The sequence below is a fragment of the Physeter macrocephalus genome, chromosome 8, assembly GCF_002837175.3.
Source record: "Physeter macrocephalus isolate SW-GA chromosome 8, ASM283717v5, whole genome shotgun sequence".
In the NCBI taxonomy this organism is placed as follows: domain Eukaryota; kingdom Metazoa; phylum Chordata; class Mammalia; order Artiodactyla; family Physeteridae; genus Physeter; species Physeter macrocephalus.
In genome coordinates, this window is record NC_041221.1 from 82826065 (window position 1) to 82854027 (window position 27963).

At 37.7% G+C, this 27963-nt stretch overlaps 1 protein-coding gene across 1 annotated transcript; it reads left to right on the plus strand.

The window, feature by feature from the left end:
* Positions 1-2396: 2396 nt before the first annotated feature.
* LOC102994076 (V-type proton ATPase subunit S1-like protein) lies at positions 2397-27923 on the plus strand. Its single transcript, XM_007115021.2, is given in 10 exon segments — positions 2397-2426; positions 2428-2489; positions 9339-9385; positions 9627-9688; positions 11188-11214; positions 11216-11421; positions 16893-16943; positions 22709-22949; positions 27620-27631; positions 27633-27923. Coding segments are annotated over 10 exon segments (1029 nt in total).
* Positions 27924-27963: the final 40 nt, after the last annotated feature.

A 27963-nucleotide genomic window follows, 5' to 3' on the forward strand; every position in this document is an offset into this window, starting at 1 on the left:
GGGTCTCATGCAGAGGCGGGGTGTGGGGCTGTGGCTCACCGTGGGGACAAGGACACTGGCAGCAGAAGTTCTGGGAAGTACTCCGTGATATGAGCCCTCCCAGAGTCTGTCATTAGCCCCCTATTGTGGCTTTTTAATTGCATGTTTTTATATAAAACAACTGTTAGGAATTTTGTTGTTTGATGCTTTTTAGGTGGTGGTGGGTGGAAGTGGGGGCTGGCAAAGAAGGAATAACAATAGATATTCTTTATTTAGCTAGGCATTGAAGTAAGAAAAGGCTTTCATCTGTATTCATTATTTATTTAAAATTTTATTATATTGTGATAAAAACACAATATGAGATGCACTCTCTTAACAAATTTTTAAGTGTGCAGTACAGTATTGTTAAATATAGATGCAGTCTTGTACAGCAGATCTCTAGAATGTATTAATATTGCTTAACTGAAGCTTTGTGCCAGTTAATTAGCAAGTCCCATTTCCTCGTTCCCCAGCCCTTGGCAACCACCATTCCACTCTTTGATTCTATGAATTTGCCTGTGTTAGACACCTCATATAAATGGAATCATGTAGTATTTGTGACTGGCTTATTTCACTTAGATAATGTCCTCAAGGTTCATCCGTGTTGTCACATATTGCAGAATTTCCTTTTTATTTAAAGGCTGAATAATATTTCATTGTATGTATATATCACATATTGTTTATCCATTTATCCATCAACAGAGACTTAGGTTTCTTCTACCTCTTGGCTATAGTGAATAGTGCTGCAGTGAACATGGGAGTGCTAATATCTCTTTGAGATCCTGATTTCAATTCTTGTGGATAATGATCCATAAGCGCAATTGTAGGATCATATGGTAGTTCTATTTTTAATTTTTTGAGGAGTCTGCATATTGTTTTCCATAGCAACTGCACCATTTTGTATTCCCACCAAGAGTGTACATGGGTTCCAATTTTTCCACATCCTTGCTGACACTTCTTTTTTTGATAATAACCACCCTGACAGGTGTGAGATGATGTCTCTTTGTGGTTTTGATTTTTATTTCCCTGATGATTAATGACACTGAGCACTTTTCATATACATGTTGGCCATTTGTGTGTCTTCTTTGGAGAAATGTCTATTCAAATCGTTCGCCCATTTTAAAATTGTGTTATTTGTTTTATGCTATTGAGTTGTAGGAGTTCCTTATATATTTTGGAAATTAACCCTGTATCAGATGTATGTTTTGCAAATATATTCTCTCATTCTACAGGTTGCCTTTTCACTCTGTTGATTGTTTCCTTTGCTGTGTAGAAGCTTTTTAGTTTGATGTAGTCCTATGTCTGTTTTTGCTTTTATTACCCATGCTTTGGGAGCATAGCCATAAAATTATTGATGAAACCAATGTCCTGAAGCTTTTCCCCTATGCTTTCTTCTAGGTTTTAAGTCTTTAATCCATTTTGAGTTGATTTTTGTGCATGGTGTGAGATAAGGATCCAGTTTCATTCTTTTGCATGTGGATATCCAGTTTTCCCAGCATCATTTGTTGAAGAGACTGTCCTTTTCCCATTGTATGTTCTTGGCACCCTTGTTGACCAATTACCCTTATGTGCATGTGTTTATTTCTAGGGTCTCTAGTCTGTTCTGTATTGTTATATATGTCTGTCTTTATGCCAGTACTGTTCTGTTTTAATTACTGTAACTTTGTAATATATTTTGAAATCATGAAGTGTGATGCCTCCAGCTTTGTTCTTCTTTCTCAAGGTAGATTTGGCTATTCAGGGTCTTGTTTAATCTTCACAACAATTCTTTGAGTTAAGTACTTTTGTCCCCACTCTGCAAATGCAGAAAAGTAACTTGCCTAATATCAGATAGCTAGTAAGAGCTAGAGCTGGGAATGCACTTGAGTGCTGTCTGACTCCAAAGCCAGTGTGCTTTACCATTGCATTCCATGCCTCTCAGCAAATGGAGAATCATGAATTCAATGGGAAACTGTGTTCTAGGACACATACATAAAATTAGTTTAGCCTCAGAGAGTTTTACTTAGTTATTCACCTGAAAAATGCATATGATATTGTATACTTCATAGATTTTTGAGGAGAATTTGTTTCCTGAAAAGCATTATGAGATTCTTAAGAGAGTACCAAAACTATGCCAATTTCTAAAAAGAGCTTAATAATCTTTCATTGCGATGAATATCAAACAACCTAAACAGACTCATTAGTTTCACTCTGTACTCTAAATTAAGCAGTATCAGGCCCCTCCTTCCACCCTCTCCCACACATAATACATCCTGGAAGAGCTATCTTTTTATTGGTTGAATATATTAGTCACAAGGCGTAAAAAGTACTGCCTCTGCTCTGTTTGCATTTATGAATTAACAGATGTGCCTGGTTTGAAAAAACGGATTCATTTCTTGATGGGAAGAAAAATCTTTAGTTTTTCACTTTATTTTTTTATGTATGGGGTTTTCACTAACCTTGGACCAGTTACTTGCCAGGAAGAACATAAGGTGAGTAACTGCACATCTTTTAATATAATGCATCTGCGAACTTCAGTGCAAGTATGAAATTAGGTGGTTCTGTAATTTCTTTATATTGTTGCACAGCTACATTTGTTAACAATTCAAAATGGATATACTAGATTAGATCATTTGGTAGCAACTAAAATCATTGAACGAGAGTTTATAAATAAGAGATTAAAATATAATCTTTATTATACGAGGGAAGAGTTAATTTATTTGTTCAAAATATCCAAGAAACATTTGTATTATGTATCAAAGTATATCTCTATGAGAAAATGACTCAAATCAGTGTTCATGTTTCTTTTATACATATAAGTAAATGTTAATTTCGGTTTCTCCTGCTGTTTTTATGTGAGAAGAGAGTAAGAAAACATTTAAAAACCTCAGAAATATGTTACCTGTCCCCCAAAGAACAGGTATTAAATCATTTTAACTGGTAGGAGATGGTAATTGTGTGGAGTACATACTATTTAAAACTAACAAGCAAAATTTCTATTTCTATTTCCTTTGTCCTTTTGGCTTCTTTTCATACCATGTAAGGGAACATATAGAGATTTCTGTATAAAGAAGAACATGCAAAATCTGAATAGCAATTAACTTATGTCATATCCCCCAATTACTCATTATGTGCTCTCGCAATAAATCCATCAGGGGATTTAGTGTGAGCTCAAAGGAAGGTGTCAAGCAGGATGATCTGCCAAAACTTGTGTTAAGGAATTCTTAAGTCATCAGCTAATAAAAACAGTAAGTACAGGTATTTTTTATTTGTTTCCCCACATTGTTTCCAAATCAGTTAGTGCTTTCCTTCAGGTTCACTTTCAAGTAATAAGTGACCTATACTCCTTAGGTGGTTAAAGCTTAGTAATGTTTCCTCACCTGGTTTATACAGAAATGACTGATTTGTGTATTACACTGGTAAAATGTACACCAAGAATTGTAAAAATCCCAATTCTGTTTTTGAAGCAAGATTAATGGGTTTAAATAATTTTAGCTCCAGAAGAGACCCTAGAAATCATATAAATCAATGATCATTTGAATCTAATAATATGTCATATTAATTCATTATGAAGGAAACAACAGTTGCTATTTTGTGAATGTTCTTTCAAATCATAGATCTGGAATTTAAAATATATTTCAATTCTATGAGTAATTCAAGATTCTTAAGTCTCTAGGAAGGGTGATTGTATTTTAAGCCTGATACATGTTACCTAAGCTTAGAGGAAGTAGGGGTCATCACTCTTCATTTACATATTCCTTCCTCAAATTGGGTTTATACTTAAACAAAAAGGAAATCTTTTCCCTCTCACACAGCACCCCCTGTGATCTCCCATTTCCCACTTGCCTTTCAGAGTTTGTTCGTTCATTAAATTGTTCATTTATGCATGTAACACATATTTTTAATACTTGATACTTTTAAATAGGCACAGTGCTAGGTGCTGGTTGTACAATGGTGAGCAAAACAGATATAGTCTCTGCCCTCATGGACCTTTAAATCTAGAGCAAAGGTGCTCATTAATCAAATGAATGACATTATTACAAATAAACTGTGAAATGTGCTTTGAAAGAAAAGTATGGTAGACTATGAACACATATAATAGGGGGATCTGAACTAGTCTGAAAAGTTAAGGACAGTGTTTCTGAGGAAGTTATATTTGAGCTGTGATCTGGAGAATATGGAGGACAAGACAACGAGGTAAGGGGAAGGGCAGGATGGAGAACATTCCAGGTAGAAGGGACAGCAGGTGCTAAGACTCTTATGAGGGAGGAAGGGAACATGAAGCATTCAGGGAACTGAACTAAAGAATGCTAGTGTAGCTGGAGGAGAGAGGGGCGGAGGCAAAATGAGCACAGCTAGCAGGCTGAGGCCTTTCAGGGCCTTGCAGGCCTTGGTAGGAACCCGATCTTCACCCTGAGCAGAACCATGAAGGAGCTGCTTCACCTTCATCTTCATGAAGGCATACTTGGGAGACTCATGATGGAACACCTGGTAAATCAAAACTATTTCACCAGCCACTGCAAGCCTAGGGCTCTTGATTACTTTTCATGTATTGCAGAGTTCCCTTTTACTGGAAAAGGGTCTGAATATTTTAGTGCTAATGTAGGTTTACTTTTTTTACATTAAAAATCAGTGTTTCTTAGTTTATTCACATGGATAATTTTAACTAGATAATCCTTTAGTTCCACTTTAGTTCAGAGATCATGTAGTGATGTGAAAATGCATGTGTACTGTATTTTGTCTTTGGTTGAGATTATGGCTTCCTTTAAAACCTCATTAGTTTAGGCTTATGGGTGTGGGCAAGGCCTATCCAAATTAGAGTTTATTTGAAAAGGAAGTATAGCAGCATTATTGTATGTCCATAGATTCATTGAAATGAAAATAAGCCTATTTTGTGTGCTAAAAGCTTTTCATTAGTGAACATGTGGAAAATTTTAATTAGTAGAGTCTCAAGCCAAGCATATTAATGATATGATAACTCATTCATTTATTCGTATACTTTTATTCAGTAAACATTAAACTCCTTTGCTGACTATATATTTTCAAATGACTTGATATCTTATTATCTTATTTAGGTAAAATATATCTCAATTTTCTGTTTTTCTTCATTAAAACATTTTAAAATTGAATCCTTAACCTTGTATCATGAATTATGATTTTTGGATAAAGTTCAAATTAAAAAAATTTAAAATTGTATATGGTGATATTAGAAAGCTTGAAACTTTTCAAGAAATATTTCTGGGGTATTAGTGTTTCTTTCATATATTCAGTTACTGTTTAACTTGTACTGTAGAATTTGGAGTTTAGGTAGGTGGAGATCTTTTGGCTAAAGCATATCTCTGTTGTGGTTATATGATCATTTTGATGGGAGCCTCATGCTTGCTGCTCAGGAAATTTAATTTCTTAGTGCTCTTAGGTGTGATTTGATTCAGAGGACTGATTAATGCTAACCCTACTCACGAGAGACATAGTATAAATCAGAATGCTAATTTATAAATTTTTAAAGTAAGGCATCTTTTAAAAAAGAATGAATTAGAAAAATTTATCAAAGTAATACATATTCATGGTTAAAACAATCAAATGGTACCAAGACACATAATAAATTATTAAAAAACTGTCTCCTATTTCGTCAGCTTTTCTCTAGTAACAAACAACTCCAAAATTCCAGAATCTTACAATCTCTAACATTTATTTCTCACCCCTGTTACATGTTGACAGCTACAGGTGGGCTGCCATGGCCCTGCTCCAGCTCTGTTTCCCATGTCTTCTCATTTCAAGACCCAGACTTGAAAGAGCAGCCTCTATTTGGACATGCCATTATCATATCAAAGAGAAAAGGGCAAGGGGTGGCAGACGCATGTAACATCTCTTAAAGTTTCTGTGGAACTGGCACATTATTGCTTCCACTCATATTCCATTGGCCCATATTCCAAGACATATAGCCAAGCCTGATGATGGGGCAGGAAATATTCCCCCCACAGGGAGGTACTACAAGGAATATGGCCAAAGACAGGGATATATTCATCTCTGGGATTGCTGTTCCTAGGGAGTTAGTTGGGAACAATCATACAGTCCACCACTGTATGTATGAAATATTATTATTTAGATGATATACGCAGATGATTTCTCAATTTATACATTTTAGATCTTGTGTAACAACTTTCTTTTATTATCAACAGAGTATTTAACATATAACATGGTCTCTCAGATCCTTCTTTTGTGTAGAGTTCTCCCTCTGGGTTTCCCTTCTTCAGAATCCTTTTGTCCTGTTTCTCCGATCTGGATTGATTCTCTCTAGGTCTGATGTGCAGTAGTCATCCTTAAGTTTCTCTTCATTGTTCTTCTGAGTTTGATCCACTGTTTATTAGAACCTATGCTTTCCTCTTCCTTGGTTTTATCCCTTACTTTGGTGGAGCATGTCCTCCATTAGCTTTTGAAAGGGTGTAAGAAATACATTTTCTGAATCCTTGCATGATTCTTGTTTTTTATTTCTGGAAGCTTATAGGACATTTTCTTTCTTCCAGTCTTCAAAATGTTACAAGTACCTTATCTCACAAATATCAACTCAAAATGGATCCTCACATAGCTAAATGTAAATGCTGAAACTTTAAAACTTCTAGATAAAATGCAAGAAAAAAGACATAGAATGGAAAAAATGATTTTCAATGCATATATCTGGCAGAGAACTTGTATCTAGAACATACAAAGAAGTCTTTCAACTTATAAGAGGACCATGAACTTATTTTTAAAAATTGGAAGAAGTTTTAAACACACACTTTACAAAAGAAAATATATGAATGGCCATTAGACACAAGAAAAGATGCTCAGCATCATTAGTCATCAGGGAAATGAAAATTAAAACTACAATGAGATAGCAACCCACACCCATTAGAATGGCTACAATTAAGCAGACTGACAATACCAAATGTTTTGTCATAAGAATGTGGAGCTACAGGAAAGCTCACCTGCTGAAACTGATTGGCAGTTAAAAGTTAAACAAACTTATACATTATGACTCAGCCATTCTACTTTGGGTATGTATTCAAGAGAAGCAAAAACATATTCCACAAAACCCCATAAATGTCCATCAATGGGTTCATAGACAAAATGTGGTATATCCATACAATGAAATATTTCTCAGTAATAAAAAGGAATGAAATATTGATACATGTAACATCAGTGAATTTTAGTCATTATAAATCTGAAAGAATCCAGGCACCAAAGAATATGTTACATGCTTCTATTTATAATTGGAGAAGATACAAACTAATCTAAAGTGACAGAAAGTAAGTCTGTAGTTGCCTGTGGCTGAGGTGGAGGAAACATCTCTTCACTGCAAAAGTGCATGAGGAAACTTCTGTGGTATGTAAATAAATATTCTGTATCTTTATTGTGGCAGTGTGTCACAGGTATATGTCTATGCCCAAATCCATCAAAGTGTACACATTGAATGGATTAATGCAGTTTACTATACTTAAATTATATGTCAATAGAGCTGATAAAGTGAAAAAATAATTGCATGCATATATGAATTTATTAACAGCATCTAGTAGACATTATAGTTATCAATTTATCATCTTAAGAAATTCTCACTAGCTGTTAGAGGTTGTATTACAAGGAGAGTGGTGCATTTAACTTGTAATTGGTTCCATATAATTAATTCTAAAGCATTTCACTATAATATAGATTTAGTAACTCTTTATCCAAAATTATGTTTTGCATATAGATAATAATGTGTAATATACATATTTCTCTAATTGTAAAAACGTTGAGTTTATATGATAGTTATATATATAGGTCTTGGATAGGAATCTCTAAATATAGAATTTGATCTGCATTCTCATATATTACAGGTACAACTTATGAAAAATTAAAAATATGCAATAAACTAAAAATTTTTATGACATGACACAATTGGAGATTTAAACTGATGTGATACTTAATATTAAAGAATTATTAATATTTTCTAGATATAATTGGGCTGTTACTTTTTAAAGTCCTTATCTTTTAGAAATACATACCTAAATAGATATAATTTCTGATATTTTCTTCATAATAATACTAGAGTGGGGAAGTGGATGGGCACATAGGTAAAACAAGATTGGTTATGACTTGATAATTACTAAAGCTGGATGATGGGCCCAGGTACTTGGGGAGGGTGAAGGAGCTTATATTTTTCTGTTTAAATTTGTGTATGTTTGCAATATTCCAGGATAAAAAGATGTATATATCTTCTTAACATAGCAATTTCACTTCTAGGAATTTATCTTAAGGGACTTCTCAGGAGTATGAACAAATAATCCATGATAATGTTCAATGTAGTATTGTTTATTAATTGGAAACAACTTAAATACTTAATAGGTTTTTAGTTAAATAAATTAGTATATTTGTATGATGTAATACCACATGGAATTCAAAATTATGTCAGAAAAATATGTAATAACGTGGGAAAATATTTGTGATATATTTTTAAGTAAAAAAAAATTACACACTTTAAAACAGGATGTTTATAAAAATCTGTTTAAATGATATAAAAAATAAATTATATTTGTGTGTAAGGTGTGTATGCATGTATGTAGAGTGAAATGCTGGAAGGATATATTATTATAATTTATATCTTCATAATTTTCAGAAATACCTTTTTGGCAATAGAGTCTGTCTTTTTTTTAAATAAAAAGGGTTGAATATTTTTGCTTTAATATGTTGGCAGTACAATGTGGTATAAAATTTCACTGTAAAATATTTTATTATGTTTTATTATGTGGTTATTTGATTTATTATTTGGTTATTATTTATTTTTGGTTAAACCTTAGTGTCTAGCATACTGCTTGGCACATGGTAAACTCTAAGAGTAGATTGTTTATTCAATGAATGAACATTAAGGTTGATATTTAAAAATTTTTTCTACTTCAAAATTTTCAGGGCTTCCCTGGTGGCGCAGTGGTTGAGAATCCTCCTGCCGATGCAGGGGACACGGGTTCGTGCCCCGGTCCGGGAAGATCCCACATGCCGCGGAGCGGCTGGGCCCGTGAGCCACGGCCACTGAGCCTGCGCATCCGGAGCCTGTGCTCCGCAACGGGAGAGGCCACAACAGTGAGAGGCCCGTGTACCAGAAAAAAAAGAAAAAAAAAATTTTCAGTCTTTTCCTTATTTTCTTTGAAGAACATATATAGTATTACTTTTTAAATCAGAAATTCACTATTCAAAAGTGAACAGTTTTGACAGGCTAAGGTTCTGCTCCTCTACTTTGAGATGTAATAAACCAAAGTGTCCTTAAAATTACATATAAAATCTAAAATGTAGATATTTGTTCAGCATCTTTTTATTTTTGTTTCTTCTAGTTTCAGCTCTCCGACATCTTCAAATAAAGAAGTGGTTATGAACAATGGTAAGACTTGTAATTTCCCTTATGATTCCTTGGGGGGTTGAGGAAGGGTTCTGTCTGTGATGGGCTTCCCTGAACACCAGTACTGGCATCAGCAGTCTGATGTGAAAATCTCTTAAACTACAGTATTCTAAATTATGAGCCAAAAGAGACTTAAGCCTGTGCTTAGCATATTATTGTCACTCAATTACATTAATAAATATATGACACTTAGCCTTTGTACTCATATCATTTTATTTGACAGATCAGCAGAATAATGGAGGTATGAAACCAGTGCAGGATTTCACAACAATACGAATCACACAGGTATGAACATGTTAGGAAACTAGATTGTATCATAAAAAAAAGTAAACACATTTCAATCAGGTCAGAGCCACTGTGAAAATATAAGTAATAATTCTATTAATAACTAACATTCTTGCTTGAACTTTAGGTGAGGAAATGTATTATGGTAATCTTATAGATGAGAAAACACTAAAGTTTCACTTGCTGTCATAACAGTATTTTCATTACGATATTCAGTTTTACTTTTGTTGCTTTCCAGATAGGATCACCGTAGTAACAGTTTATCTTTGGTTACTGGTAAACTTGGGTTGTTGCTGCCTGTTCAATTTCTCTTTTATCTCTATTTACACTGGAGTAATTGGTATGGAATAGTTGCTCTAGATAAGTGGATCTTCTTTCAGATAGAGACCTGCCTTTATGATATCCAGAGTGACATACTGAAGTGCATTGTCTTGGGCTTCCTGGAAATCTGCAAAGGTTTCTTAAGATGTAGAATAAGGTTAGAATACCTTGCTAGTTTATGTATATTAAATGACCTGGAACTACCCTGTCCAAGACAGTAGACACTAGCCACATGCTGCTATTTAAATTTAAATTCAAATTGGATAATGTTAAGTAAAATTAAAAATTAAGCTCCTCAATTGTACTGGCTACATTTCCAGTGCATAATAGCCAATATCACAGGAAGTTCTGATGGACATTAATGGTCTGGAGAATTACGCTTCATTTTCAGAAACCTCTTTTCTTTGTTTAATATATTAATGAATTTATTTAAAGTTCTGAATTATTTGGGTTCTTATGATATTATTTTTTGAAAAGATTACCGCCATTAGTTTCAAGGCATGGTGAACTTAAAAAAAAAATTAATAGACTTTTTTTTTAGTAGTTTTAGGTTTACAGAAAAAATTGACCACAAGTACAGAATATTCCCGTATACCTCTCCAGTCTGCAGCTCCCCCCCTGCTAATTTCCCCTGTATTTAAAATCTTTCATTAGTGTGATGCGTTTGTTAAAACTGATAATCCACTACTGATACATTATTAACTAAAGTCCATAGTTTACATTAGCATTCATTCTTCGTGTCGCACATTTTATGGGTTTTAACAAATGTGTAATGATATCTACTATTACAGTATTATAAGGACTAATAGTTTCACGGCCCTAAAAATCTGGTGCACTCCACCTATTTATCCCCTCTTCCTCCCCCAGCACGGTGACTGGTGACTTTTTAAAGTCATTATTGCTAATATTATTACTTTCAAAGTTGGTTTTTGGTTTGTTTGTTTTTATAATTTGGTCCTTTACATTTTTGGTGCTTTGTGGAACTGGGTTCATGTGCCTTTCAGGTATACCTATCATTTTTAAGCTTGATAGGTCCACCCATCTTTTCCCCTCAATAGCATGGACTCTGGAGCTAGCAGAGTTTCAACAGGTTTTGAATTGGCTCTTTTACTTCCAAGAAGCCTTTTGTACCATGGATACAAATTCGTATCTTCAATTTCATTTATTTGGTTAATTAGGCTCTCAACTACAATCTGAGCAGACAAAGATTTAGAAAAAGAACCTTGGAATGCATTCAGCCATCATAGCCTGGTTGATGTCTCCGTGGATGGAATTCCCTGCATTCTCTTTTGGTCCAAAAGAATAACAATTAAATTTAAGAATCAGACCTGGCTGGACCTTACAGATGAAGCCATTGGCCGGAAGGCAACAGTGGATGCTGGCAACTCAAATTGCGGTGAAGGAAGTGCCATGTAAGTTGACTGCTTTGCTGGAGCAAGCCCTTAGGGCGAGTGTAGCCTGTTAACTGGGTGGTCCAGTTTTCTGTCATTTCTGAAAGTAGAAGTAGGCTCCTTTGTACCTGACCCTGACATACATTTCTGAGGAAATGTCTAATGTCTAAAATGAAAGAACAAGTCAGAAATTAATTTTTTTAATTTCTTATTTTTTTTCCCAGTTATTTTCTTCTGAACACTTTAGCTAATTGTTATAATACTTTGTGGAAGTTCAGGATTCTGAAAATGAAGTTTCCCAAACTCATTCTGAAAAAGAGAAAGGATTCCAGGCTCTGTGTCAACTCCAAATGTGAGTTGTCAAACTACTTTTGTCCCAGCAGGAAGGAAATTGCATATCGGTGAGCAGAGTCATACATATTCTAGTGGGTGAAACAAAGCTGATTCCATCTAGCCAGGGCAGATATTTGATTCTAGGAAGTGTTCTGAAGTTATGGAACATTGCCTGTTTGCAAATGTGCAAGGGTACCTTTGCATGGCCAAATTGCAGAGAATTCTTTAGGACATTTAAAAAATGATTAGAATAATTATTTTTAACCTGAGATAAGCAGATTAAACAACTATCCCTTTCGAAGAGGAAGTCAGTTTCCAGTACCTTTCTCTGCTTTTCAGCCATCCAAGCAAATATTTTTTGCTTGTATTTGTTTTGGTCCAGAGGGAGGAAGTCTGGCATGTCCCACTTGCTTTCTATAAAGCTCCTTGCTTTCAACATTTGTTGGCATAATGGAGGCTTTTGGAAGATTCTTTGCATTTGTTCTGGCCTGGTTTAGATGGGCAGAATGCTTTGTATAGACCATAACATGCTCTGTGTGTGTGTGTGTGTGTGTGTGTGTGTGTGTGTGTGTGTGTGTGTGTGTGTGTTTCTCTGTATTATTCTTATATACTTTGGTGGAAACACTTTTTTATTTCTGAACTTTACTTCTCATTTAAAAATTCTTGATGATGGGTGAAAAATGGATTCATGTATGCTTACAAGTTACATTACAAGTTTTAGTAAGTACCTTGCTATTCACAATGACTATCTCTTATCAGAGAGCTAGGGAATTGTAAGCAAAATCCAGAGTCCTCTCGGATTTGTTTATTCTGTTACAGCATAACTATCAAAGAGATTCCAACATTGCTGAGAGCTCAAGACTTTTTCCTCAGCCTCTAATTAATTCCCTACAGTGCTCTTTATTTGTGGTCAGCTGCGGGGAGAGAGGCTGATTGCCTGGGGATAGTCTTGCCTGTCCATGGCTGACTGGCCCTCCTTGATTGCATTTATCCTGACCCCAGGGAATTTGTGGGGAAGATCAGGGCACCACAGCTTTTTGCTGGACTTTAGAAACCTTGATTATCACTGGGAACCTAGAGACAGAAAGAATGAAAACTTAGCTTCTAGGCCCAGTTCTGCCAGTGAGTTCTGTGACTTTATAAACAGGAGCCACTCTAGGATCATCATGTGTGAGATGGAGATGGTGGCATCTATTACTAGCAGCTAACAGGACTGGAGCACTTGGAATTGGCCAGGCACCTTGTGAGGACTTCACAGGTATGTTATGTGTTATTCCTCACAATGCTATTGCGAGTAAGTCCCTGAGTCACAGGTACAGTCATCATCGCTGTTTCAGGTGAGGAAATCAAAGCTCGTGAGGTTAGGAAACTTGCTAAGATCATACAGCCTGTATGGTAATAGAGCTGGGGTCTAAAACATCTTTAACAATGCCATTTTCCCTCCTCTCTCTTGGCCCTATCTCGTTGCGGTGTGAAAATCAAATGAGGAAATGTATGCATGAGAACTTTGCCAAGTGCTAATCAAAGTATAAGATACCAATGACAACTAGAGTAAAATAGTGTCTAGTTACCTGGTAGAGAGGCCTAAGGAACCTTTGGTTTTCATAATACACAAATTAATGATTTTTTTTTTCCCTTGTCACTGCCCAAGAATTCTAGTGGGTGAGTTCTGAGCGTGTGTCATCTGCCTTTTGGAGTCCTGATAGGTGAGCGTGCAGGCATCCTGGAGAGCCCACCCAAGGGCATGAGGGGGAGGCTTCCCAGGATGTGAGGCATTCAAGGAGCAGCTGCTGAGACTGTCCCTGATTCCTGTGAATTGCATAGATTAGTGAGATGCCTTTGTTGTGCTGGCAAGGAAATCTTATATTCAAGAACTGGAAAGGGAGTTGTGGAAAGAACAAACCCAAGCTAAGACATAACCATGTAAGGTCAAAAGCACAGATTAAAAAAAAAAATGACCATGTTTTAGTGCTTGGAAACAAAATGTTCAGGGAAAGACAAATTGTTGGCAGACAGATTTGCTACAGAAGTCTTTTTAAATAGTGAAAGCCTTACAAACAGAGCATAATCCCAGCATCTGTGTGTATTTTGAATTTAGGCAATTAAAGTCTCAAGAATTCAGAATCTGTTTTAAACATGGGAGGGTAGGGCGCTTGGAAGAGTAAATGAAGCTCTTTTTTGAGTGACTCCCTAGGTTGTATTTCCCCTTTATGGTGCAGCATGTGGTGCAGTGCTTGGCACATAAAAAAATCTCACTGAATGATTGCTGAATTTGCTTTGTTGAAATTGGGCCTCATGTTCTTTACTCCACAGCAGAGCATGTTAACAGCTTTCATTGAAACCAGGACTGCTGGAGAAAGCTCTTGGGTCATCAGAAGCGTGGAGGCCATTGAGCTGCTCCACCAGAGATTCGGGTGGGCGCACTGTGACTTTGCTTGGAGCTTCAGTTCATTAGCTGGAGAGCCAATTTGTGGGTAACTAAGCTATTCTGATTCCTTGGAAGAACTAGAGAACTTCTGTTAGAGTAAGTGACCAGTCAAATTTATAAAGTACAATCCAAGTAATGCACTTCATTTCTTTAAAGTATTTTCAGTAATTTGTAACAGATTATCAGAATATTGTTAGAGAAAAATCCTCTTGAAAACTTGCTTTACCGAGTAAATTAGCATATAAAGTGTTTGTAAATGAGTGCTTCTAAGGTATCTAAGTTTATGGTGTTAGGAAATAAAGATATTTCTTTTAATGATCTTATTAATATGGTTAATTTTGTAAATACTCCTTCCCTTTCTCCATAAGTAGTAGGAAGATAAACGAGCTCAGTCACTGGCATTGCTATTTCTTGATAAGTGGGACCAAATTGATGAGATTATATTTGTGTGATTTTTTTCAAATTTGTCATTGGACATTTTATAACCATCTACTTTGGCTTTTTTGTTTTTATAATGTATACTGAGGTGTTATAACTTCCAGACATTATAATGTCACATATCAGCATCATCCTTTATATATTTAAATTTCTCACATTTTTCCCATTTCAGTTGTATTTAGCTTTTCATCATTCTTATTTTTCAACCTTATTGAAATTTAAATGAAATATAATAACTGCAGATATTTCAGGTATACAATTTGGTCAGTTTTGACATACGTTTATACCTGTGAAACCATCATCACAAGCAAGACAGCAAACATTTTCATCACGCTCAGAAGCCTCTTTGTGCCCCTGTAATGCATCCCTCTGCCGCTCCCACCTTTCTAGGTAACCACTCTTCTGCCTCCTGTTGTTATAGATTAGTTTGCATTTTCTAGAATTTTATATAACTATAATCATATAGTGTACACTCTTTTTTAGTTTAGCTTCCTTCACTTAGTATAATGATTTTGATATTCTCCTGCATTGTTGCATGTGTCAAAGGTGTATTTCTTTTTACTGATGAGTAGTAAGTATTCCTTTGTATGGATATATCACAACTTATTTATCTTGATGGAAATTTGTTTTTTCCTCCAGTTTTTAGATAACTTTCCAAATAAAGTTGCTGTAAGTGTTCATGTACAAGTCTTTATAGGAGCATATATTTTCATTTCTCTTAGGTGAATACCTAGGAGTGGAATGGCTAGATCATATGGTATGTGTATTGTTTAGCTTATTAAGAAACTGCTAGGGCTTCCCTGGTGGCGCAGTGGTTGAGAATCCGCCTGCCGATGCAGGGGACGTGGGTTCGTGCCCTGGTCCGGGAGGATCCCACATGCCGCGGAGCGGCTGGGCCCGTGAGCCATGGCCGCTGAGTCTGCGCGTCCGGAGCCTGTGCTCCGCAACGGGAGAGGCCACAACAGTGAGAGGCCCGCGTACCACAAAAAAAAAAAAAAAAAAAAAGAAACTGCCAAATGGTTTTTTAAAGTGGTTGTAGCGTTTACCTTTCTACCAGCATTGTATGAGAGTTCCAGCTACTTCACATCCTTACCAACATTAGGTATGATCAGTGTGGGACTACAGAGAAAATATTATTATGTTTCTGTATGGTTAGCAATTTCTAAACAAATTTTGCTCGGACCTGGGTTAAAAGATAAGTCTTGGAGTTAGTAAGAGATGTACCTCCTCAGAGGAATGTGATTACATGTCAAGGAGTAATGAAGCTCAGCACCATCGAGATATTCCAGGGCTTGGAAACCCAGAGAAGTTTCTTATCGTCTCCTTGGAGACTTTATTTACCTACATGGGTATTAGACATGCACCCATTTGTTTCCTTTATGGTGAGCTGTTCGCTCCCATCCAAAGGCTAATAAAACTCATACACTTTTATTTTTCCAAGGAAAATTTCTGACACTAAAGCAGCAAATGTCTTTCTCCTTCTCTCAGGAGTTGAAGGAGGAACCACTGTCTCCTATATGAGCTCCCAGGTTCATAATTTTAGTGTTCCTTACCTGTGTTGTAAATCCCAGTATGTGCAGGATGGCATCTGGCTTTCAACAGGGGAAGAATTGGGCTAAAAGGGGAACCAATGTGGTTATTGCTCTGGGTTAGTGATAATCTATCTCCTCTCCAGGAAATCTTGTGTTAATGTTCCAAAAAATGTGAATATATATAGATACTAAAAGCTTAAGAGTGTTTTTTTTTTTTGAAAAAAGTTTTAACCATACCGATTACTGTACCATGGCATCTTATTGTGGTTTCATTTTATATTTGCTTGATGACTAATGATATTGACATCTTCTTATGTACTTACTGGTTATTTGTATATCTTCCTTGTGAAGTGCATGTCTTTTGAACACTTTAAAGTTGGGTTGTCTCATTATTGAGTTGTTTGTGCTATTTGCTGTATTTCAGATACAAATTCTTTGTGTATATGTGTTGTGAATATTTTCTCCCATTCTGTGACTTGCCTTTTTCATTTTCTTAACAGTAACTTTTGAAGAGCAAAAGTTTTTAAAATTTGATAAAGTGCAATTTATCAGTTTTTTCTTTTATAGTTCATACTTTTACATTTTTTCAAGAAGCTGTTTCTTACCCCAAGATTGCACAAATGTTATTTTATGTTTCTTCTATGTGTTTTATAGTTTTAGTTGTTACATTCAGACCTGTGATCCATTTGGAGGTAATTTTTGAGTATAGTGTGGAGTAAGGGTTATTCCTATTTTGATGGACTGTGTTTCTGTTTTCTAAGGTTGTCTCTGAAGTTTGGTGATGCTGAAAATCCCAGAGGTATTGATATAAGGTAGGTATGGATAGCACTTTGGAATGTCATAGGTTCAGCACTTCAGATTAGCTCCATATAATTTATTCATTCAACATGTAAGTATCAGTGGACTGCTGTGTGCCCAGTATTGTGACACATGAAATGCCACATTTATCTAATTACACTGAAAAGTCAGTGATGTTATGATGGGATCCTATAGTAATACTTTCTTTAGTTTCTACCAAAGCAACTATACTTTTTCCTTCTTCCTTTAGCAACCTAGAAAATACATGAACCTGAGAATGTGATACCTCTTTCCTCTAAGCAAAGAATAAAATATGTTTAAAGCTCCAAAACTGAGGCTCTAGTATGAAGTTATTTTCTGTATAGCTCCTTACAGCTGAGTCACACTTATCATTTAACTGTAACTAAAAATTCTCTGTTAGCTGAATTCCCCAGCAGACAATCAGCATAGGCCTGCATTTTTCTGTGTTTATGTATGGAATAATGCATCTGCCAACATTGGCGTTTCCAAGCAGTTAGGAACTGCTCCAGGGGAGGGGAGCAATTTGAAGGCATTAAAAAATTTTTTCATATAAAATTATAATGTTTCCTTTCCTATAGGAGCAAGCTTTTAGTGGAGATAAGCAGCCGTGTCTTTAACATTTCTTGAAAAACCAGAAGGATGTGCTAGGGCAGTCTTTCCTAAGCTGTGTTCTATGGAACACTTTTGCTCTGTGTAAGTGTTTATAATATTTCCAGAAAGGGGGTCCTGTGGTCAAACGTGTTTGAGAAAGACTGCACAGCGTGTCGTCTTGGAGATTCACGGTATAAATCTGTATATTGAAGTTTCTGTGAGGACGTGCTCTTAAGGGAGATTGCTGCACTTGGTGACTTTGATTAACCTAGCATTTCCTGTCTTTTTTTGTTGTTGTTGATGGTTGTTCAGCAGTTAGTTGTGATTTTGATGTTTTCGTAAGAGGAGATGAGCTCAAGTCCTTCTACTCTGCCCTCTTGTCTCCAGTCCCCCTTTCTTTCTTTTTTTGCCTCTAACCTAGCATTTCCTATGTTTAACCTTGGAAAGCTCTTTCCTCAACATGTGCCTACATATCATGGGATACGAATGTTTCACTGGTCATAATTTAGAACATACGTGCCATCATCTTTCAGAGACACTTTATAGAATCTCACAAGGTGACCAGACATATATACATATCTGTTTGATATAGGAATGGGAATATTTTTGATTCAAATAGCACCTTTTAAAAATTTTTTCCCTAGAGGAAAGTAGCTTTTTGATTATTATTTTTTCTGATTATAAAGCTATGTGGCTGACATTGTCAGTGTACCTTGTCTATATCCTCTTGGGCATTTCCATTTGAGAGCACTATAGTCCACCAGCTCAACTTTTTTTAAAAAAATTATTTATTTATTTAAAGATTTATTTATCATTTATTTATTTATTTTATTTATTTTTGGCTGTGTCAGGTCTTAGTTGCAGCATGCAGGATCTTGCATTGCAGTGTGTGGGCTTCTCTCTAGTGGAATGCAGGTTTTCTCTCTTTAGTTGTGGAGCACAGGTTCCAGGGTGCGTGGGCTCTGTAGTTTGTGGTACGGGGGCTGTAGTTGAGGCGTGTGAGTTCAGTAGTTGTGGCGCACGGGCTTAGTTGCTCCATGGCTTGTGGGGATCTTAGTTCCCTGACCAGGGATCAAACCCATGTCCCCTGCATTGGAAGGTGGATTCTTTACCACTGGACCCCCAGGGAAGTCCCCACCAGCTCAACTTTCAACTGCTAGCCTTTCTTTTCCTAAAAGCTTTCTCTGGCCAAAGGGGCCCACTGCCTCCCATCTGTACCCCAGCAATGACTGAAAGAAGTCTGTAAATATCCTAGCTCCCTCACCCTCAGGTGAGATAACTCAGAGGTGTGTGTTCTACGCTGTCTCCCAGGATTCCCTGTGGGCATTAAGCCCCTGTTGCTCATGGTGGAAACTTCCTTACCTTTGTCCTTTGGAGCTGCCTTCCATTCCTCTGTCATTTCTCTTCTCTCTCTTCTACATACTTTTGTTTGTTTGTTTGTTTTTATTTGGAATACTTCATTAAAAAAATTTTAATTAAAGTATACTTCAACTATAGTTCATTTACAATGCTGTATAAGTTTTGTACAGCAAAGTGATTCAGTTATACACATACACATATATGTGTGTGTGTATATATATTCTTTTTCATATTCTTTTCCATTATGGTTTATTTCAGGATACTGAATATAGTTCCCTGTGCTATACAGTAGGATCTTGTTGTTTATTTATTATATATATAGTAGTTTGTATCTGCTAATCCCAAACTCCTAATTTATCCCTCCCCACCCCTTCCCCTTTGGTAACCATAAGTTTGTTTTTTATGTCTGTAAGTCTGTTTCTGTTTTGTATCAATTTTTAGATTCCACATATAAGTGAGCATTTGTAGAGACATGGATGGACCTAGACACTGTCATACAGGGTAAAGTTAAGTCAGAAAGAGAAAAACAAATATCGTATATTAACGCATATATGTGGAATCTAGAAAAATGGTACAGATGAACCAGTTTGCAAGGCAGAAATAGAGCCACAGATGTAGAGAACAAATGTATGGACACCAAGGGGGGAAAGAGGAGGGGTGGCATGAATTGGGAGATTGGGATTGACATGTATACACTAAAATATGTATAAAATAGGTAATTAATGAGAACCTGCTGTATAACCCAGGGAATTCTACTTCACTTTGCTGTACAGTAGAAACTAACACAACATTGTAAAACAACTGTACCCCATTTTTTAAAAAACAATAGAATACTACTCAGCCATAAAAAAGAATGAAATAATGTCATTTGCAGCAACATGGATGGACATAGAGATTATCATACTAAGTGAAGTAAGTCAGAAAGAGAAAGACAAATGTCATATGATATTCTACATTTTTTGAATGACTAAATTCCCCAATAAATTTGGGATCACCTCCACAAAATACTTGTATTCACATCCTTGTCTCAGGGTCTCCTTCTGTAGGAGCCCACACTAAGACAAGGTTATATATATATATCTGTTGAAAACAGAAAGATTGGAAAATACTGAGCTATAAAAAGAAAATGAAAATCATTCATAATCCAACCACCATTGGTCATCAGAATTAACATTTGTTTTTTCTATTTATACTTTTTTTTATTGTGGTAAAAGTTACATAACATGAAAGTTACCATTTTAAAGTGTTCACTTCTGTGGCACTTAGTACGTTCACAATATTGTACAACCATCACCTCTGTTTAGTTCCAGAGCATTTTATCACTCCAAAAGGAAACTCCCTACCCCTTAGCAGTCACTCCCCATTCCCCCTCCTAGACCCTGGCAACCACCAGTCTGCTTTCTGTCTCTGGATTTGCCTGTTCTGGACATTTCATATAAATGGGATCATACAACATATGACCTTTTATGTCTGACTTTTCCAACGTATCCTTTTAAAAGAGCAACTTGGAAGGGCAGGAACAGAAGTAGGCACTGAGCTGCTCCATCCACTTCCCTCTCTCCCTCTCCTTGTTTAGCAACAGGCACCCTGTGTGATTGCCAGGGGCTCTCCTGGGCTGCTGGAGCACCCTTTGCCTGCATGTCCACCAGAGGGCCAGACATCCCCCAGGGCAGCCCTAACCAACAGGCGTTTCCAGATATCCCAGCAGGACAGAGCCAGAGTCGCACTCCAGGGACCCTGCTGGATGCACGCCCTTACTTGTTCTCCCCTCCCTCCGCCTGTTTCACATCTTTCCTCTCCTGTCCTCCTGGCATTTTCTTAAAAAATCACTCTCCCACAAATCCTTGCTCAGGCTCTGCTCCAGGAACCAGCACAGGTTTGAGAGGCCGGGGCAGAGGGTGTCATGTCCCCCAGGCCCATGGGCATGCCATTCCTGCCCTCAAGTGGGCCAAGAGACACAGAACCAAAGACCCTGTGGGCTGGACAGCTGTTTGGCAAAACGACCCAGTGTTTTCACCAGGAAGGATTTTTTCGAGCAGTTCCATTGGTGCATTAATGTTCCCACCTCACTGAGGCTGTGTCAGAACAGCCTCAGTCTCAGGCCATTATCTGAAACAGGGCTGCAAACAATGTGGCAGGCTCCACTCAGCCCCGAGCACAACAGAAGTCACTTCCAGGGAATCCAGAGCCAGCCTGCCCTTTCTGGGAATGGTTTGTCTCTCCCATTGCCCTGTGGAACAGCTGACTCCAGAGTCCAGATCTGAGATGTCCACCACCTCCATGCTTCTGGCCTTCAGCGTTCTCGGTGGATTGTTGCAGTGGGCGGGGGTGGCCAGGCTCAATTGCATCCCTGAAAAAACCCTTCTGTATCTGAGTCAGAAGCCCAGGGTGAGCAGGGGCTGTCCCAGATAACGTCGAATGTTTTATAACACCAGGCCAGCACAAAGCACTCTATTTAAACAAGCACAACCTATTTTACAAATGAGGAAAGCAAGGCCCAGTTAGGTTGTTTAACAGCACTTACCATACCACTAATAAGAGCTGTATTTGTGAGAACTCTTTTGGCTGCATAAAGTCAAAAGGTAACTGATTAATAGGATTGAAAGTGTTAGCTTCAGATACTTAACTTACCTCACCAGGGCAGCATCTTTCTCCATCTCTTGGCTCTGCTGTCCTCGTGTCAGTTTCATTCTCAGGCTGGAAAGATGGTGGCCAGCTGACAATTATCCACTTAAGCAACATAAAAGAACTCTGTTGCTTGATAGCTATAGCACAGCTTACATCTTATTGACCCAGCCTGGGGCATATGCCTCTCTCTAAACCTATCACAGTGATTAAAGGGCCGCAATACACTGATTGGCAGGGTCCGGGAGACTTCACTGAGAGGGGAGAGGGTCAGCCCTATAAACACCAAGATGCTGTTCCCAGAGGGAGCAGGAACATAACATACAGGTGGGCAGAGCCAGGATCAAAACCCAAGCTTTCACCTGGAGCTATACTGATCTCAGCTGCTTTTTTTTTCTTTTTTCCATTAAGAAAAATTGAAATATGGTTGGTTTACAATGTTGTGTTAGTTTCAGGTGTATAACAAAGTGGGTAATCATATTAACATTTTGATCTTTCCAGAAATTTTTTCTATGCAGTCACACATTTTTAATGAAAAAAAGTGATCATGACATATGCATATTATAACTTTTTTATTGCTAGAGAATATTCCATTCCAAAATGGCTAAGAGTAAGAGCTCTGGTCTCAAATGGGATTCTAAGCCCAGCTCCAGTGCTTACTCTCTGAGTAAACTTGCACAAGTTAGTTACTTAACCCCTTTGTGTCTTGGATTCCTCATCTGCAAAATGAGGATAATAATATTCTCTATCTCATGGTGTTGTAGTGAAGATTAAATAAAATATACATAAAGAATTTAGAGAGATGCTTGACACATAGTAAGAGCTATTTACTTTTGACCATTATTTATTTAGCTACTTCTATATTATTGTCCATTTAGTTTTTCTCAATTTTTTTGCAATAATAAAATTATTTTAATTTTAAAAAAGAAAAATATTCCTAAGCTTTTTGTGTTTTTCCTTTTGTAGGAATTTGTATTGCTCACTTTGGGGGGTTCTCCTGTTACTTGCTTTCATTCCCACCCATCAGGAGGCTCTTGTTCAGAACTAGATAGTAAAAGCCTCTCTCTGAGCCAGTTCTACTACCTGACAAAAGAGGGCGCAGTTGTACTGTTCGTCAACAGTGTCCTGCATCAGCAAATGTAAAAGTGCTTTTGGGGTAATGCTGTTTTATAATTATTGTCAGATTCACCCTTACCAGTTACAACAAGTTGTCCATCCAGAGCTGGTTTAGTTTGCACTGAGTCGAGGTTATTTTCAATAATTCAATTCCAGCAACTTTTAATGCAACTGGCGTATTTGCTCCGTCAAGTTACTCCTACCACTGCCAGCGTGTCAGCAGCCTGCAGCGGTATGATGCCCTTTTGTTGCCCAGCGACACCAATGATATGTCAAGCCTGTGGGAGGTCACTTTTGTTGATTTCCAGGTAATAAACTAAAGCATATACTCAATGCACCTGTGTGTTTGGTGCCAAAGAAATTGTTTGAAAACATAGATGTTTAAGGAAAAGAGAGGAGTAGATATCTTTAAAATTATATTGGTATGAATTATGTTTTTTATCTTCTAAGGTATGAAATAGAATAGGATCAAGTATTTCCTCTTCCTGCACAGTGATCCCCCCTGCCCCCCACAAGGACTTTCTTTTATATAAAGGTTTATCCAGTCACTAATAATTATCAGTGAGGAATGCCAGCAATGTAAGCCAGAGTGAAGCTGTGACATGAGCCCAGTGACTGACACTTCCTGGAGCAAGAGGCCCTTCTGGGGAGAGGAATTGTCGGACAATTATTTTATTTCCTTCAGGGAGAGGAGCAGTGATCCTATCAGGGCAGATAAGAAGTACATCTGAAGTGTGAGTGACAGCTTTGGCATTTAGCATAGGAATGGAACTGTCAGCCAGGGAGTCAAAAATATCCTAAAGATCCTCTTGAAAGTATTTGGGGAAAGGCATAGAGGCATAAGAAGTTCCTTTTCACCAAAAGAATCTCGGGCTGAGAGACATCTGTCAACTTCCTCTGACCTGTTTACCTGTGAAAAAAGCTTAACTTGTTCTTCCAACTCCCTGAAATAGGCAGGGTTTTACATGTCCCTTTTATTGGTTCTTCCCAATCTTTTCCATATATAAATATATATTTATTCCCCTTCCCCCCAGCTTGGAGAAGTGTGGTGAGGTAGTTTGGTGTAGGGAAGGAGTTTGCTTTTTGGCGTTTGAAAGACATGGTTTTGAATTACTTCTCAGCCACTTGGGCAAGTTACTCCACCCTCTCGATTTCTGACCTATCTTTATGGATGTAAAGAATTCATGGCCTAATATATATGTGGCAACACCCAGGACCGTGTTAGGCATGGATTAACAACAACTAATACTTATGAGTCCTCTTTGTGTGTTGGCACTGTTGTAGTTATTTTACATATTTTATCTTCAAAACTTATCATAATGCTGCAAGATAGCTGTTATTATCCCTGTTTTACAAATGAGATGAGAAACTCTGATGATTACATAATTGTTCAAAGTGATATAATTGGTAACTGGTAGAGGCAGAATTTGAATTGTGGACTGGCTCCAAAGACAATTTATAATACATGTAATGTATATATCTATTTATATAATATTTATAAAGTATATATTGTATCTATTTCTCTCGCACTTTTAAAAGAGAAGTAGGTGGAAAGGGCAATGAGGAGGTAATAATGAAAACAAGGAATAATTCACACATAATCTTGCCTAACAGATGAATTGACTGATTTATATCTCTACCTTGTTCCAGAAATGACTTACAATGACTTATAGAAATACTTCAAGAAAAATAATTTTGAAAAATGGGCAAACCACTTCACACCCATTAGGTTGATTATTATAAAAAAAAAAAAAAAATCCCCCAAACTGAAAATAACGGCTATTGCAAGGATGTGGAGAAATTAGAACCCTTGTACATTGCTGGTGGAAATGTAAAATGGTGCAGCCACTATGGAAAACAGTGTGGTGGTTCCTCAAAAAAATTAAACATAGAATTACCATGTGATTAGGTAATTCCACTTCCAATTATATACCTAAAAGAATTGAGGGCTTCCCTGCTGGCGCGGTGGTTGCGCGTCCGCCTGCCGATGCAGGGGAACCGGGTTCGCGCCCCGGTCCGGGAGGATCCCACATGCCGCGGAGCGGCTGGGCCTGTGAGCCATGGCTGCTGAGCCTGCGCGTCCGGAGCCTGTGCTCCGCAACGGGAGAGGCCACAGCAGTGAGAGGCCCACATACCACAAAAAAAATAAATAAATAAATAAAAAATAAAAATAAAAATAAAAGAATTGAAAACAGAGACATGAACAGATATTTGTGCATCCATGTTCATAGCAGCATTATTGACAGCAGCCAAAAGATGGACATAACCCAAATGTCTATCAGTGGATGATTGAAAAGCAAAATCTATCATTTACATACAATGAAATATTATTTAGCCTTAGAAAGGAAGGAAATTCAGATAAATGCAACAGCATGAATGAACCTTGAGGGTATTATGCTAAGTGAAATAAACCAGACACAAAAGGACAAATATTTGTATGATTCTACTTATGAGGTACTAGAGTAGTCACATTTGAAGACAGAAAGTAGAATGGCAGTTGCTAGGGGCTGGGGGAAGAGGGGACTGGAGAGTTAGTGTTTAATTGGTACAGAGTGTCAGTTTTGCAAGATGAAAAGAATTTTGGAGATGGATGGTGGTGATGGTTGCACAACGATGTGAATGTACTTGATGCCCCTGAACCGTACACCTAAAAATGGTTAAGATGGTCGATTTTATGTGTATTTTACAATAAAAAATATAAACCAAAAAATGGGAAGACATGGGATTAAGGAAAACAAAAGGAAGAAAAGATCAGCTAAACCACTAGTGAAGTTGGTACACAAAACCATGAGACCATCTGTCTGCCCTGGCTGGAAGCAGCACAGTAATTTCGTTCTGAAGCTCTTGAGCAGCCAGCATAAGAAAGAATCACCCTTTACGTGTTCATGGGGTTCATAAGACTACTGAGAATGTCCTTGTGAGGAGCACATTCATCCCTCCCTGGTGTTGTGCAATGCGTGATAACATCCTCAGCAGCAGCCTCATGGAGGACAGAGCACTGGGTGTCAGAGGTGGACCTTGTAAAACACTCTTCATGTGGACAGATACAGAAGCAAGCCCAGTCCAGGGACGAGGTAGTGCTGGTGGTGATGGGGGTTAAGGTATGCATACAAAAGGCTGCATTCCACATCTACAGCCTTGCTGATCTATCTGGTTTATTCTAGGAATAAAGTATAGAGTGATGTCACATGCATGGCAAACTCAGGTGCCTCAGGTGAAAGCTCACATGCCTCAGGTGGGCCACCTGGGGACTTTGGCAAAATGTAGCCGGCATCACAATAGGTATATTTTATAAAACTTCAGCTAATGTTTGCTTTGTAGGAATGCAGGCCCAATCTTGCTGGATCTTCTGACTTTTCAATTAAAGATAGAAATGTAGATTCCTGGGGAAGGTTTTCAGGATGTTCAGAACTCTGGGCCAAACAAAACTTACCTGTAGGCTAGATAAGAGTGTTTGCAATCTCTAGTCCAGAATATGGATAGACAACGTGTCCCTCAGGCATCCTCCACAGATATTGTTCTCAGTCAAGTCTTAAGAGTTAAGTGGCAGTCAATGTGAGGACATTCTCTTTGGCTGGAGTTGTAGCATCAAATGAGGCCATCTTTTGTCATTGATGAGCTTGACTCTTCAGGCCAGTGCCTGAAGAGAAGGCCACTTTTCCTCTTCATAGAGTGGGCAGGCCAAGTATCCTAAAAGCCAGGCCAAGAGTCTCCTTCAGTAGTTGTTTTGGTTCAGTCTAAGCACAGGTTGTTGGGCAAGCAAGGCCCCTAATGTCTATGGTATGATGGGTGGCTGCAATCGTTTTAGCATGGAAACATGGTAAAGTGCCCACCTAAGTCTTAAAAATGAATCCTCAGTAAAGCATTCATGGATAATTCAATTTTCTGATGTACCCTTTTAAAACCAACTAGGTGACTGAATGAGGTGACACTGTAGGGTTATATTCTAAAAGCCAGCTGAATGTGGAAGCTGCCTTCTACAAATGATTGTTCTCATTTAGAATCATTACTCTGTAGACTCTGTAGCCCCTGTTTCTTTATTGTGATAGTGTTTAGATAACGGGGCCAGTTGTCGATTTGAACCTCTCCTAGTTCCAAGTAATTAAATCACTTCGTTTGCGCATATGAGAAAGCTTTTCTTTCTATTCTCTGAGCAGACTGCAAGTGGTATACAGCTCTTCCAAAAACAGTACCAAGTCTGCATGGTACAACTGATAAAGAAGGAGAGTTAGTGATGGGGGGAAAAAGAGACACAATATATCAGGAGTTATGGAGTTGTAAACCGAGAAGTGACTCTGAAACCAGACTGCTAAGGTTTGAATTACAGCTTCATTGTACTTAATACTGTGTGACTCTGGGCAAGTTACTTAACTTTTCTGTGCCGGTTTCCTCATCCATAAATTAGGATAAAATAGTAACTTATTCATAGGCTCTTGTGAGTATTAAATGAGTTAAGGCAGTGTCTGGTATGTAAAAATAAAATCTTCAACAAGTGTTAGCTTTTATTATCTATATTTTACGTCACTGGGAATCATATCTTCCCTTAAAAGACTCTTCCTATCTACTTCCTGTTAACAGAATCAAAGGCAGAGAAAGTGAGAATTAATATTCTTTGCGAAATTTATATTAACACATAAAATTTTGAGTAGGCTTTGAATTTTAGAGACAACAGACTTGGTTTTAGGTGAACTAAGGATCAGATAAAAGAGGTTTCATTTCAGAGCCTTGAATTTCTCTGGCCACTTAATTATGACAACCATATATCCCAGAGTTTCTGGGTCAGTCTTGATTTAAAATTAAGTTTCACTGTCCCCAAGAGCACACACACATTTGTTAGATAATGTGTTTAAATTATTCAGCAAGTATGGCCCCAGTATTTAAATTTGACTGACGAGGGCTCTAGAACCCCTAGCCCAACTGTGAAGCAGATTTTCAGAGGAAAGAGTTGTCACTTCAGCTCTTTTCTTTCTCCTGACAGATCCAAGGCTTTACCATTAAGTGGGGGACAGTTTGCCAGGGCCCGAGACTGCACCTCTTCCTTCTCACCAGCCATTCCAATCAGCCTGGCAATGTCCCTGATCCTGCTGCTGGCGCTGGCCTGTGCCCTGCACATGTTCATCTACCTGCGCTGTCTGGACTGGCACTATGACTTCATTGCCTCTCCGGCTCACTTCTGCCAGTTGGAAGCTCGAGATGCATCAGAAGAGAAGGAGCTGCTGAGGAGCCAGGGAGTCGAATGCTATGAACTGAGAAGCCAACGGATCTGCAAAATGTATGTTTAACAGCACAGGTCCCTCTCCCTCAGGAAGTCCATGATAGGCT